The sequence below is a fragment of the Podarcis melisellensis genome (assembly GCF_964234715.1).
Source record: "Podarcis melisellensis genome assembly, chromosome: 6".
Taxonomy (NCBI): domain Eukaryota; kingdom Metazoa; phylum Chordata; class Lepidosauria; order Squamata; family Lacertidae; genus Podarcis; species Podarcis melisellensis.
The window spans coordinates 20,882,631-20,895,168 of record NC_138538.1 but is presented as its reverse complement, the minus strand read 5'-3'; the positions used below and the strand labels follow the sequence as shown (position 1 = coordinate 20,895,168).

The window sequence follows — 12,538 nt, the reverse complement described above, 5'->3', positions numbered from 1 at the left end:
CAACCAGCATGGCCATTTGGTTTGGCCATCCCTGCTTTAAAGTTTCACTTAACAATTTTTTTCCTTCACTGCATATATTTCTAATCTAATCATCTCACTAGTACAATCCATGCATCTGATGAAGCAGGCTTTAGCCAGTGAACCCTCACACTAATAATAATGTAGCTCATCTTTAAGTTGCCACAAGACTCATTTGTTTTATCAGACCAACTCTTCCTGAATTTCTGTCCTCTGACAGTATTGTTTAGGAAAAACACTTATCAGCTATTGAAACTTAGCTTTGAGAACTGGGGTTTTATCTTAGTAGCAAGGTTTGCCAGCTGCTTCTTGTGCTGGGAAAAACACTTCTCAGCTATTGAACCTTAGCTTTGAGAACCCAGGGTTTTATCTTAGTAGCAGGGTTTGGCCAGCTGCTTCTTAATCTCTTCAGGTGGCAAAAGCCCCTCTCAATTCCATGTCTTTCCTCTGAGAAGCGCATGATGTCATTCCATGCTTGTGTCCCTCAAACAAACCTAGAAATTAGAAGCTGAGAATCTTTTTTATGTGGGTTATAGATGCAACATGTTGCCCTTCAATTGGAGTATTAATTAATATTAGTGTTAAAGGACAAGTCCCAAAACAGTATATCCTATGCAGAGATTGTATTTGACCTTAAAGAATCCAGGAACATTTAAAGAGCTCTTGCAAGCATAGCAAACCACTTGAGCAAGACAATGACACAGTACAAATAGGCCTGTGTATCTGATTGTATCAGATGCAGCAATAAGAGCTAGAAATATTGCACCTGTATTGTGCCTCTTCTGAAAGTCACTCCTGATACAACTGCTGAGTGCAACTACTTAAGCGCTGTGATATGGTCTGACATTGGGTTGTTTTGCGTTCAGAATATCACCAGTGAAGACTGTTGTTTAAATAGCAAGCTTTTAAAGTAACTCATATTAACAAGGTATCAGGAAAAGAAGTGTGGCACTTTGTTTTACTAGTTAGTGGCCTTTCTCTGACATCAGATAATAGGTGTTTTAATTTCCCATATATGATCAAAAATAAGAAATTTAATTATGTATGTATTGCTTTTTAACTGCAGTGAATTGGTGGTATGTTGTCTGGTTTCATGTGCACAATCTGTGCAGTCATTGTAATTATTTTTCTAGCTTTGCAGTTTCAAAATCTGTGCTTCAGCTTAGCTGCTTTGGCTGAGAGTTGGCTCTAAATAGTAAGTTCCTTTACAGATTGCAAGAAAACCTGTCATTATCTGGGTTGACCTCTTGATAATCATCGGCCCGATTAGTAATACCATTGGCACAAACTACATAAGAGGAGGCTTTCTGGCTCTGATCAAATGTCCATTTAGTTCAGCATTCTGTTTTGCTCAGTTGGGGACATGAAGGCAATAGCCCTTTCCCATTGCTGTTCCACAGCATACTTCCTCAGATCCTGGACATGTTGTCATGGATAAAGTACTCTACAATAAGGGTTCATATATAGTAATAGTCAAGTACCAAATGTGAACAAATAGCCTGTTGTATGCAAGAACCATATATATTAAATGGAATAAACAATGTGACTCATAAGACCATAAGATTCATAAGACCATGAATAGTATATGCATAATGGTACACTGGTTATTACAAGTGAGTGTTTTCCCAACATGCCCCAGTGATCTTGAGTCCTTGGGGGGACATAGTTTCAACAAACTTCTTAGGGGAAAGTGTTCCAATTCTTCATATGCATCAATGGCCCCAAAATTTAAAATATATAGTGTTTTCACATTTTGGGTCTTTCTCATTCTTGGGCATGATATAGTGCCTTTAATAGCAAACTCAACTAGTAAGTGGTGACACAATTGTCAAAACCGAGAGAGTGTGTGTGATTGGCATACACAGGAGTGCTTATGCTCGTAAGAGCTGTCTGGGTGGAGAACGCCTGCAGCTTCCCTGCCATGGCACTCTCTACCACCTCCCACCCAAAGGTAACTGGCTGACAGCTGTTCTGCTCCAATGCTTCCCAGTAGGTGGGTTGCTTACTGGGAAGGGCATTTTGGCAGGCTGCTCGCTCTGGAGCCTGGGAGATGCTTCACTCCAGTATTGCCTATATATATATATATATTTATGGTTTCAGTTTGGTTCACTTTGCAGTAAAAGGAAAAAGGCCTGCCTAAGAATATTGGTCACCTCAATGGAAGCGATGTCACAAGTCATAGCTTTGGTGGGAAATGTAATCCAGTCAATGCAATCCAAGTATAATTACTGTCTCCTCCCTCAGGAAATGTGACCATTGTTCAAGACTAAAATCTAATCAGACTAGTGAAAGAGTGAAGAATGCTGCTTTATATCTGCAAAAGAAAAAGACCCACCCCATCTTGCCATGTGCTTCAGAGCTATATTAAGCAAGGCTGGTCAGGAATGGCACCTCCCTGATCCAATCAATTTTTGAATTTGCTTTGAAGCTTTTGTCCAAAAAGGTACAAAAGCTGAGGTCCTGATCCCACTACTTCTTCTGATTGCTCAGTTCCACTCTCCTTGAAATCACTTGCTGAAAATCCCTTAAATGGAGGTCTAACTCCATTATCCTCCTCTGCTTTTCCCTCACTAACACTGGTTTCTGCACCTCTGGATGGTCACTTGCTGCTTCAAGTGCAGCTGCTTCAGAAGCCCTTTTCAGGAATTTACTTCAGTTCCTTCTTCTCTGGATCCCTGCTTGCTGAATCAGAGATCTTGGTTCCAACTGCTCAGAGGTCCTTTTCAGGCCTCCTGCCTACCTCCCTGTCTCACTTTTTCCTGCCTTACCTGGAAGATTCAACATACACACTAGTCCTCTTTCTTCAGGATTGCCAACAGTGTTGGAAAGGTAAAATTGGTTTGCTTTTCTGTCTTCTGGAGGCCCTTCCCCTATAAATTGTAGCCTCTACATCTGCTTCCCCTTCCTATGTTTTTAGATCTATTTTTAACATCCTACCTTGGAGTGTCTGTATGCCTGGGTCCTCACCAATTCAGCTGTGCATTGCTGAGACCTAGTCTTCAAGGTACGCCTAGAGAGGAAGAGCAGGCTAGTGTGGCTTTCTAAGCAGCTCTGAACACCTCTCCTCCCCTTCTCTTATACATTCTGTGTTTGTTTGCTTTGTGTATTTGTGTGTGCTAGTTTAGTCATGGTTAACTAATTCTCACATACCAAAGAAAATGCACTTAGCGATCCCCACTGTCAGAGTAGATATGCATTGTTGCTGAGCCCCACTGAAATGGAAATGTGTAGATTTTCTCTCTTTTTCTGTCCAGTAAGGATCCCCATAACCTGTGTAAATTACTGGGTAAATCTGCCAAGATGCACTATTGCCACTGACTAAATGCCTGGAACGTGTGTATGTGAAACACATGTCTTCCAAGGAGGCTTGCTAACAAGGTCAACATGATACAAATGTAGTGCTGGATCCAATATGGTGCTCCTGTAGGTGTTTGTTAATTATGCCAACTGCTTCCCCACCTCACCCTCCTACCTCTTAGTAAGCAACAGCTCTCCACCAGACTCCGCACCACCCAATGAACTTTTTTATGGAGCTCTGTGGAAAAAGCCCTTCTTTTTCTGGAAGAGCAAGGAGTCTTCAATGGGGGCTTCTTTACTTCCCCCACAGCATCTTTCTGGAAGGCATGCTGGCTTGGGAGATGGAGAGTAGAATGACACTGTCCCCCTAGCTGGGCTCACCAAATAGCAAATAAATCTCAGCTGGACATGCTCAACTTTAGCTTGCCTTGTTTTCTATTTCAGTGAGCAGCTAAGCTAGAACCTGCTGACTCTAGAACCCAGCACTGTAACTTGCCTAGTAATAGAGGAGAGTTATTCCTTGCTCATGTGCAGAGTGTTGTTCTGTCTTATCTCTCTAATGAGTAGCTACAGATCAGGCGGCTTCCAGAGAGGAGTGGGTGGTTGCACACGTGGATCTGTCACCTCCCAATAGTCCAGAGCCTGCTGTTTGAGGTGGTTGCCTCTCATGCATCATCAGTGGGCTGGGTCAGGCCTGGAGGGGCACCATATTGGCAATGGCTGAACTAGCCATTGTTTGTTGCCCTCCACAAACAGGCAACAGAAATTCATGTTATTTATTTCTTTATTTTTGTATCTGTAAGCCCCCTCCCCAGCTGTTCAGTGGTTAATCCCTGGATCAGTACCATCTAAAGTCTGCATAATAAGTTAAACCTATTCCTTTTTGAGACCGGTACTTAGGCCAGCATTTTCCAACCCTGGGTCCCCCAGTTGTTGTCAGACTATAACTCCCATCATTCCTGACTGATACTCCTGCTGGCTAGGGATGGTGGGAGTTGTAGCCCAACAACATCCTAGCACTGTTTTGGCTGGAACTTTGTTAACAGCTTTGACAGCTATCACACTGCTTAATAAATACGAGAGCATTGTGCTCTGGAATGATTCAAAATAAGTTTTTTGTTTAGTGAAGTTCTTTGAAAATTGGTAACAAATGGAAATAACAATTTCATATTATTGGGGAATACTGGAACACTTAGAGAGGGCAACAGCAAACTTTTCTTAATCTGTATGCAGAGTACTTGATATACTATTACCGTATTTTTCGCCCTATAGGACGCACTTTTCCCCCTCCAAAAATGAAGGGGAAATGTGCGTGCGCCCTACGGGGCGAATGCAGGCTTTCGGTGAATCCTGGAGAGCAAGAGGGGTCGGTGCGCACTCCCGCTGCTTGCGGAGAGTGGCCTGCATGCTGAAGCCTGCGCGCGCTGAGATCAGCGCGTCCAGGCTTCGCGGACCTCTCAGCAAGCAGCGGGAGCCAGCGCTGGGCTCCCATGGCTTGCAGAGAGCTGCCTGTTTGGGGGCTGGGGTCGGGGGAAGCTCAGGCGGGCCTCCCCCGCCTCAGCCCCGCACCTGGGGGAAAATAATTTTCCCCTTTATTCCCCCCCCCAAAAAAAACTAGGTGTGCCTTATGGGACGGTGCGTCCTATAGGGCGAAAAATACGGTACTCTGTAGAGACGCATTCAAGAGTGCTGTTGTTGGCATACATCAGTCTCTGGAGACATTGGAGGAGTGCACCTTTTGGGGGTAGAGTCAAACTATGGGAACTATGGGAAGGTTATCCAGCTTTGGGAGAGAGACATGCTTTGTTGCAACTGGGGAAAATGAAGGTGTCCAGTTGTGCTGCTGTATACGCACCATGGTGTCTCTTCTCTGTGCTCTTCCCAGTGGCCATTCCTCCTCTGGTCACTGCTATGGATGCACAACCTCATTGTCTTTTGCAGCTGGCGCATTGAAAATCCTGTTGACTGTTGATCTCTGAGCTCTAAAACCGCATTGTGACTTGGCTTGTCAGTGAGTGACTGTACTTTCAGTAAAAACAATTTCAAGCAATTGCAGAAAAACATAGGAACTATAGTTACTATGCTCTCACATCAGATTGATCAGCATTGCTGCTATATTTTAATAGGTGGTATTTGCATTAATAATTGGCTCAATTGTGAAGGTCTCTTGTTGCATAAAAATTGCTATCACTAAGCATATTCACTGTAGGACCCTAAGCAGCAAGAGCGCAGCCCCTCTGGGTTTCCTTGTAAATTGGCTGCGGTATTGCATTGCTTTCTACATTGCAGAAGCAATAATATTATGGAGAAATGATGGAGGTCTGCGTAGGGTATATTAGAACACTGTTGCTAGGGAAATAGACTTACCAGCTAGTCTCATTTTAAGGCAGTGTCCCTTGCTTCAGAGCTACTCCATTTCCTTACAAGATGCTATTTACTTCAGAATACAACTACAGTGGTAATAAAAGAAGTGCTAAAATATAGCTGTTAAGGATAATCTTTTAACTGAAGTTCTAATTGCTATTTTAAACAGTATTAAAGAATTGTATGTATCCAGCCCTGAACAGACATTGTAGTGAAGGCTTTGCTATAAATTCAAATAATAAGTAAATAAGATAGCCCCTTAAAAAAACAAGCAAACCCTGTTTTGACAACTTTGTGGATACTGTTATGTATTGAAGTATAGCCACAAGAAATAATGGATATCTGTAAGTTGAGTGAACAATACAAGTTTTTAAAATACAGTATTCAGTATAATTTTTCCCTAGAGCAACAAGATACTTTTGAGCATAATTTATCAAAGCTGAAAGAGGTTTTTTTTTAATCAAACCTTATTTATACACAGACACCCAACTCTCCTTTTAATGTTACTTCATCTCCAAATTAGTTACAAAACAGCTTGACTTTTGAAGGCATTGTACAGTTTGTTTTAAGTACAGCAACTTTTTTCCTGGGTTTCTGTCTTGTCTGCTGTACCCCTACCCTTCCTGAGCTTCTCTCCAACTCTTTATCTTGTTTTATTTACTTCCTGTCTCTTTCTGTGGCAGCTTCTAGTGCCACAAAACTGTGTGTCTGTTTAGGAATGCAGTTGCTATGAGAGCAGAGGCAACCAAATACTGTAATCTGCATGCAGTATCTACACAATACTACTTTGGGGTTTGGAACTCCCCCCCCCAAAAAAAAAATCATACAAACCACATAACTGTTGAAAGCAGCTGTCTGAATGAGTCTGCACTGTGCCTTTTGCATGACAGAGCAGAGCTTGGTCTTGCTTTCTCTGTTAAAAAGCTTCCCTTTTGTGTGTGTGATGATTTTGTTGTCCTTTAAATGCCAGGTCCAAGTGTTTGATACTACCCTGCCATCTTGTGGCAAGCATGCAACTCACAATTTGTTTTTCTCTCGGTTTTCCTATTGTCATGCAAATTTATTCTTTTAAAAAAACTTTATTTTTCTTGGGGCATGCATTGTACACGAAAAATGATGACTCTCCCAATACAATAGGTGGTAACTGTCTTCCACAATGACATGGGTGTCTGCAATTTCTAAATTTTTAAAAAAAGAAGTTGAAGAAATAGCTGTTCTTTATGATAGCTGCCTTCTAGTTATGACATGAAAAACAGCCATTTAGTAGAAATTTAGTTTAGCTAACTCTTAATCTAACATTAACTGGTGTCCTGTAGTTTGTGATGTGCAACTGCTTCCATAGAATCATAAAATCATAGAACTGTAGAGTTGGAAGATAGCCTGAGGATCATCTAGTCCAACTTCCTGCAATGCAGCAATCGCAACCAAAGCATCCATGACAGATGATAATCCAATCTCTGCTTTAAAACCCCCAAGGAAGGAGAGTCCACCATTTTCCAAGGGAGTTGGTTCCACTGTCAAACAGCTCCTACTGCCACAAAGTTTTTCCTGATGTTTAGTCAGAATCTCTTCTCTTGTAACTTGAAGCCATTGGTTTAAGTCCTGCCCTCTGGAGCAGGAGGAAACAAGCCAGCTCCATCTTCTATTTGACAGCCTTTTCAATATTTGAAGATGGCTGTTGTCTCCTTTCAGTCTCCTCTTTTCCTGGCTAAACATACCCATCTCTCTCAAGAGTTCCTCACAAGCCTTGTTTGGCAGACTCTTGATCATCTTGGCTGCCCTTGTCTGCACACATTCCAGCATGTCCATATCATTTTAAAATTGTGGCACCCAGAACTGCACATAATACTCCAGGTGTGTTCTGACCAAGACAGAATAGAGCAGTACTATTACTTCCCTTGACTGGGACACTATACCTCTTTTAAGCAAGATATTTAAGTTCTGCCATGTATCTAGAAAAAAAACAACACTCCAAATAATTAATACAGACTTTACAACAATGTTTTGACTGGCAACCCTGATAATCTTTGGAAATATTGGTGCCCCAAAAGTGCCAAGATGACCCCTTTTCTTTGGAAAAACTAAGGTCTGCCAAAATTATTGCTTTTAGGAAAAAGAGTTTTATAAATGAATGTAGCTAAACTTTCATGGATAAAGTTCTTCTGTGGCCAATATGCTAAAATTTCAGCACAATTCTATCTGATTTGTCTCATGATCTGTCACTTTAATATTCCACTCCCAGTTAATAATGCTTTATTAGAAAGGACTCCTTTTAAATATTTAAATCAACCTGTATCTTAAACCATAATAATCTCTGAGGCATCAGATTGAATACAGACACAATAGAATTCATAGCAGAACTATTATTGGTGATGGAGTGCCCCCACTGCAAACTCATATACTCTTTTCTCTTGAGCCATCTGAATTATTTTATACATTTTTTATATTTTAAGTATACTAAGTCTGTGCATGCTTTCTGCATGGTGTATCTTCCTTCTTAATTTGGATGTTACAACATCTGGATGATATGGTTTAATATGGGAAGGAAGCCATGCCTGTTGCGGATTTGGAGGAGGTTAAAACAAATGGGAGTGAAAAACGTATTTAATGTTGTAGACTGTAGTGGTCATTACACTGCTGCAGTTGCAATGCAATTTTTGCCTTAAAGGTTAGAAATGTAGTTTTTACGTAAACAAGCAAGCACACAGATATCTAGTATTATTACAGAATTTCATCAGCTTTTAAAAAAGATAGTTGGCAGCCTACTTTAAGATTGAATTGTACAAGTGATTTTCAAACTTTTTTTCCTTCAGGGAACATATTTGGTATAAACATGTCTGCAATGCCAAGTATCTTAACACAGAGCCCTGTATGTTGCTGAGGATTTGGGGTGTGTGCACAGTTCACAAAGGCCTGGTCTGTTTGGGCTCACTGTTGCCTATCATGATCTAAGAGTAGACAGTATAACAGCAGTGGCCAAATGGAGCGTCCCAGCTCTTCCCTGTGTATTTCCACCAACTCCCCCTGCCCTTTGCTTTAGTAAGTAAGCTTGGAGGAAAGCCTTCAATTGACCCTGCCTTTGGTAACTAATTTTGGAGTGTCCATCCCAACTTGCTGATGCCCCACAACCCCTGTAATTTGACGGGGGCACTACAATGGCCTTTGAATATAGCTTCTGCTTTGAACCTACCAAGCACTACATCCAAAATGACAGAACATCCAGGAGGACGCTGGTATCTCTGGTGGCTCTTAGGCACCGTCTCATTACTCAGTGGCAAGGTGGTGGGGAGGGCATCCTAAAAGCAGCACCTGCCGGGCAAATGGCAGTGCTATTCTTGAACAGTCTGTTCAGCCAACCAGTTGGTATGTGACACAATCCTTCTGTGAACATGAGATCTAAAACAGAAATAATAGGAAGTTGGTGGTTATGCTATTTTATAGGATACTGTTCATGTTCACTGATGGACATATTTGAAATCCATTTTCATTGAAGATGCCTAATATGCCCTGGAATGAAGTTTGAAAACCATTGAACTAGATCAGTGTTTTTCAACCACTGTTCCGTGGCACACTAGTGTGCCGCGAGATGTTGCCTGGTGTGCCGTGGGAAAAATTTGATTCCTATTCAAGAGAATTACTTTATATATAGTCAATATAGGCACAGAGTTAAATTTTTAAACATTTTCTAATGGTGGTGTGCCTCGTGATTTTTTTCATGAAACAAGTGTGCCTTTGCCCAAAAAAGGTTGAAAAACACTGAACTAGATGATCTTCGGGTCACTTGCAACCCCAACATTACAAAAGTTTAAGTTCCTAACTTTATTGTTTTTGAACACCTTTGTTTTTTAGTTCATGAGAAAATTTCAACTTGGTTACTCCTTGACTGTTTCAGTTGCTGATGTGTGATCAGAATGAGTGGATTAGGGGAGAACTCCTTGGACAGCATGACCAGTGATTCAAGAAAACGCAAGCCATTGCCCTGTGATACCCCGGGACCAGGGTAGAGAGTATTAATTTTTTTATTTTATTATGGGTTGTTTACAAATAGTGAATGGGGTTTTTTCAGTATTTAAAACTGATGTGTTGGCATTTAGTGCCAGATTGTAGTTGGTGACATGCCTAACATTCTGATATTGGTGTATGTGAAACAGTCAAATAATATCATTGCAGGAAAAATTAGTTGTATAAACAATTTTAGAGGCAGGATTTGTTAATTAATTTTTAATTTGGAGGGGAATACATACTTTTTAAAAAAGGGCCCTAGAAAAGCATAAATATGTAATTTGGTGTATATTGCTTAAATCAAAAAGTAATAGTGGTACAATAACATGTTTTTCTTCTCCCTTCAGTATTCACCTTCTGTTCTTGTGTGCCTGTACCACTCAACATTTTCCAAATGCAAGATGTCCCTTGCAATGCTGGGCGTTTTTGAGTAGTTATCCTATTCTGATGTCTTCCTGATAGAAGTTTTTTCTCATAAATTTCATTGCATATATTTACCCCACTATATCTTACTGCCCTTCTTCTATTGATTTCCTATTAATGTGAAATTTCAACAACATTGGTGTATATCCCTACTCAGCCACTAATTTTCCTAGTGGATTACTTTGAAAAGTGAGTGAGGGGTAATGGACTAGTAACTCAGCCTCTCCCCACACACATAGTGGCTGTTGGAAGATACTTGCCCAAGATTGACAAATGGAAAGAGGGAGGGAAGTTGGCATTTCTAAGGTTGGTGGATTTTACTTAGTGAGCTCCAGTTGCTGACCATATAAATATGTATAGTGGGTAGCCAACATGGTGCCCTCCATATGTTGTTAGAGTACATCTCCCATCATCATTGATCATTAGCCATGCTGATAGTCTGGAGGGCACCATGTTGGCTACCTATGATGTATTACATTTGTAACACACCTTTCTGTGCACAGGTTGGCTGCATTTGCACATCGTAGTAAGCCATGGTTAATGGTTTAACATGAATTCAAAGAGTGCTCCCACTTCACTTCCAGCTAGTTAGCGAGAGCAAAAAACCCCACAATATTTTTCTTACCATTACATCCAGACTGGATGTTTGCTCCAAACAAACCGCAATAGGAAGCCAAGAACAAACCTTAGCTTCATATTGTGCATCATAGTTTGTTGTCCCTGCTCACTAGCAAGGTGGAGAGAAGCTGGAGCGAATTTGCACATTGATGGCAAACCATTAAATATGGCTTACTGTGACACAAAAGTCACAGTCAGAGTGATTTAAACTTAGAATGAGAAGTGCATACCTGAACATTTAGCAATTTGAGAATAAATAAATGGTTTGAAAGAAGATCATATAATAATTAGGCTTAACTACTTTAAAATGTTGTCTCTTTTTTCTAGTCTGATCTGCAGTGGAGAGAAACGTCGACGTGAACAGGAAAGTAAATATATTGAAGAACTGGCTGAGCTGATTTCTGCTAATCTGAGCGACATTGACAATTTCAATGTCAAGCCGGATAAATGTGCAATTTTAAAGGAAACTGTTAGACAGATACGGCAGATAAAGGAGCAAGGCAAGTCCTGACTTCTTATATTACAAGGGAGAAATTATATTCTATTTTCAGGTTATCACATATGGATGTTTAAATCTAGCTTTTAAATAAGGCTTTAAAATGTTGTTACATTTTCTTCTGTATTAACTGCTTGAATGTTGACTGTGAGTTTACCTTAGCAAAGTTTTCTGCAAATAGAATATTATTGAACTATAATGGGGGGAAATGAAGTAATGATTGACAAATTTTCCTAAACTGAATTCTAGTTTTACATTCATGGTCTTGGGCAAGTCACTGTAGAATAAAAGGTCAGAATGGTACTGAGGATCCAAAAGTGTCTTCACAATGAATTCAGAAGGGAGGTTTCAGGCTAACAGATCCCTTTCTTCAATTATTGAACTGGTTAGAAAGCACAGGAACCAAAGTTCTATCCTGCAAGGTTAGGCACTTCCCATGTTCAAAGAAATGTCTATCCCCTGCTCAGTCACATTGCATTTGTTAGATGAGCAAGTAAAGAATACAGAAGGGATGGTGGAGGGAGCATGTGAATCCAAGGCATGATACAATCCTGGATGCTAGATTAATAGCTCCATATACCCCTCCTTCCAGCAACTCCTGCAGCCAAGCTGGTGCTTTCCTTTGGGACCACATCAGCGAGTCTGGGGGGAGGGGTTGTCATCTGGGCAGCCCAGAACCTCCATACACACTGTCCATGCTTGCGCCCCTGGGAGGTCACTTTGATGCTGCTAACGCAATGATTTGACTTCACCCCTGGACACACATTTCATTGTCTCAAGACAGATGCCAATAGCAACAAAAGGATTTGAGTGTTGCACTGGGTGTGTTTTTCCCATAGCAAGGAGAAATAGAAACATTCTGAGATGTAAATATTGTGAAAATAACAGCCATTAATTCTACAATCGCATTAGATTTTCATTGCAAATCTTAGAGAATGCTTGATATATATGACAGACATTTAAAAAATACTTACATGCAGTACAAGTTTCAAAATTTGCTCTATTTTTTTTTTTAGGAAAAACAGCTTCCACTGATGACGATGTACAGAAGGCTGACGTATCTTCAACAGGTCAAGGGGTTATTGATAAGGATTCATTGGGACCTCTTCTGTTACAGGCAAGTCTATAGGCTATTACAAGTACTGAACAGTATATATTACAGCAACATTTCCCCCCTCACTTGATAAATACTAATAGTCTTACGCAGGCTTCACAGGAAACAAAACAAACCTTTGCAATCAAATACTTCAGAGTTTCTTGCAAAGGTAATTGATACACATGTTTTAAACAACTTTAAACATTAAAGCAGCAATGGGAAAC

The 12,538-nt window shown here is 40.6% G+C and overlaps 1 protein-coding gene across 1 annotated transcript in view; it reads left to right on the top strand.

The window, feature by feature from the left end:
• Window positions 1-12,538, top strand: part of NCOA3 (nuclear receptor coactivator 3) — a 98,594-nt gene that overhangs the window by 58,240 nt on the left and 27,816 nt on the right. The window contains 3 exon segments of the mRNA XM_081915474.1: window positions 9,572-9,679; window positions 11,050-11,222; window positions 12,235-12,335. Coding sequence (XP_081771600.1) covers window positions 9,591-9,679; window positions 11,050-11,222; window positions 12,235-12,335 — 363 coding nt within the window. The 5' untranslated portion in view covers window positions 9,572-9,590.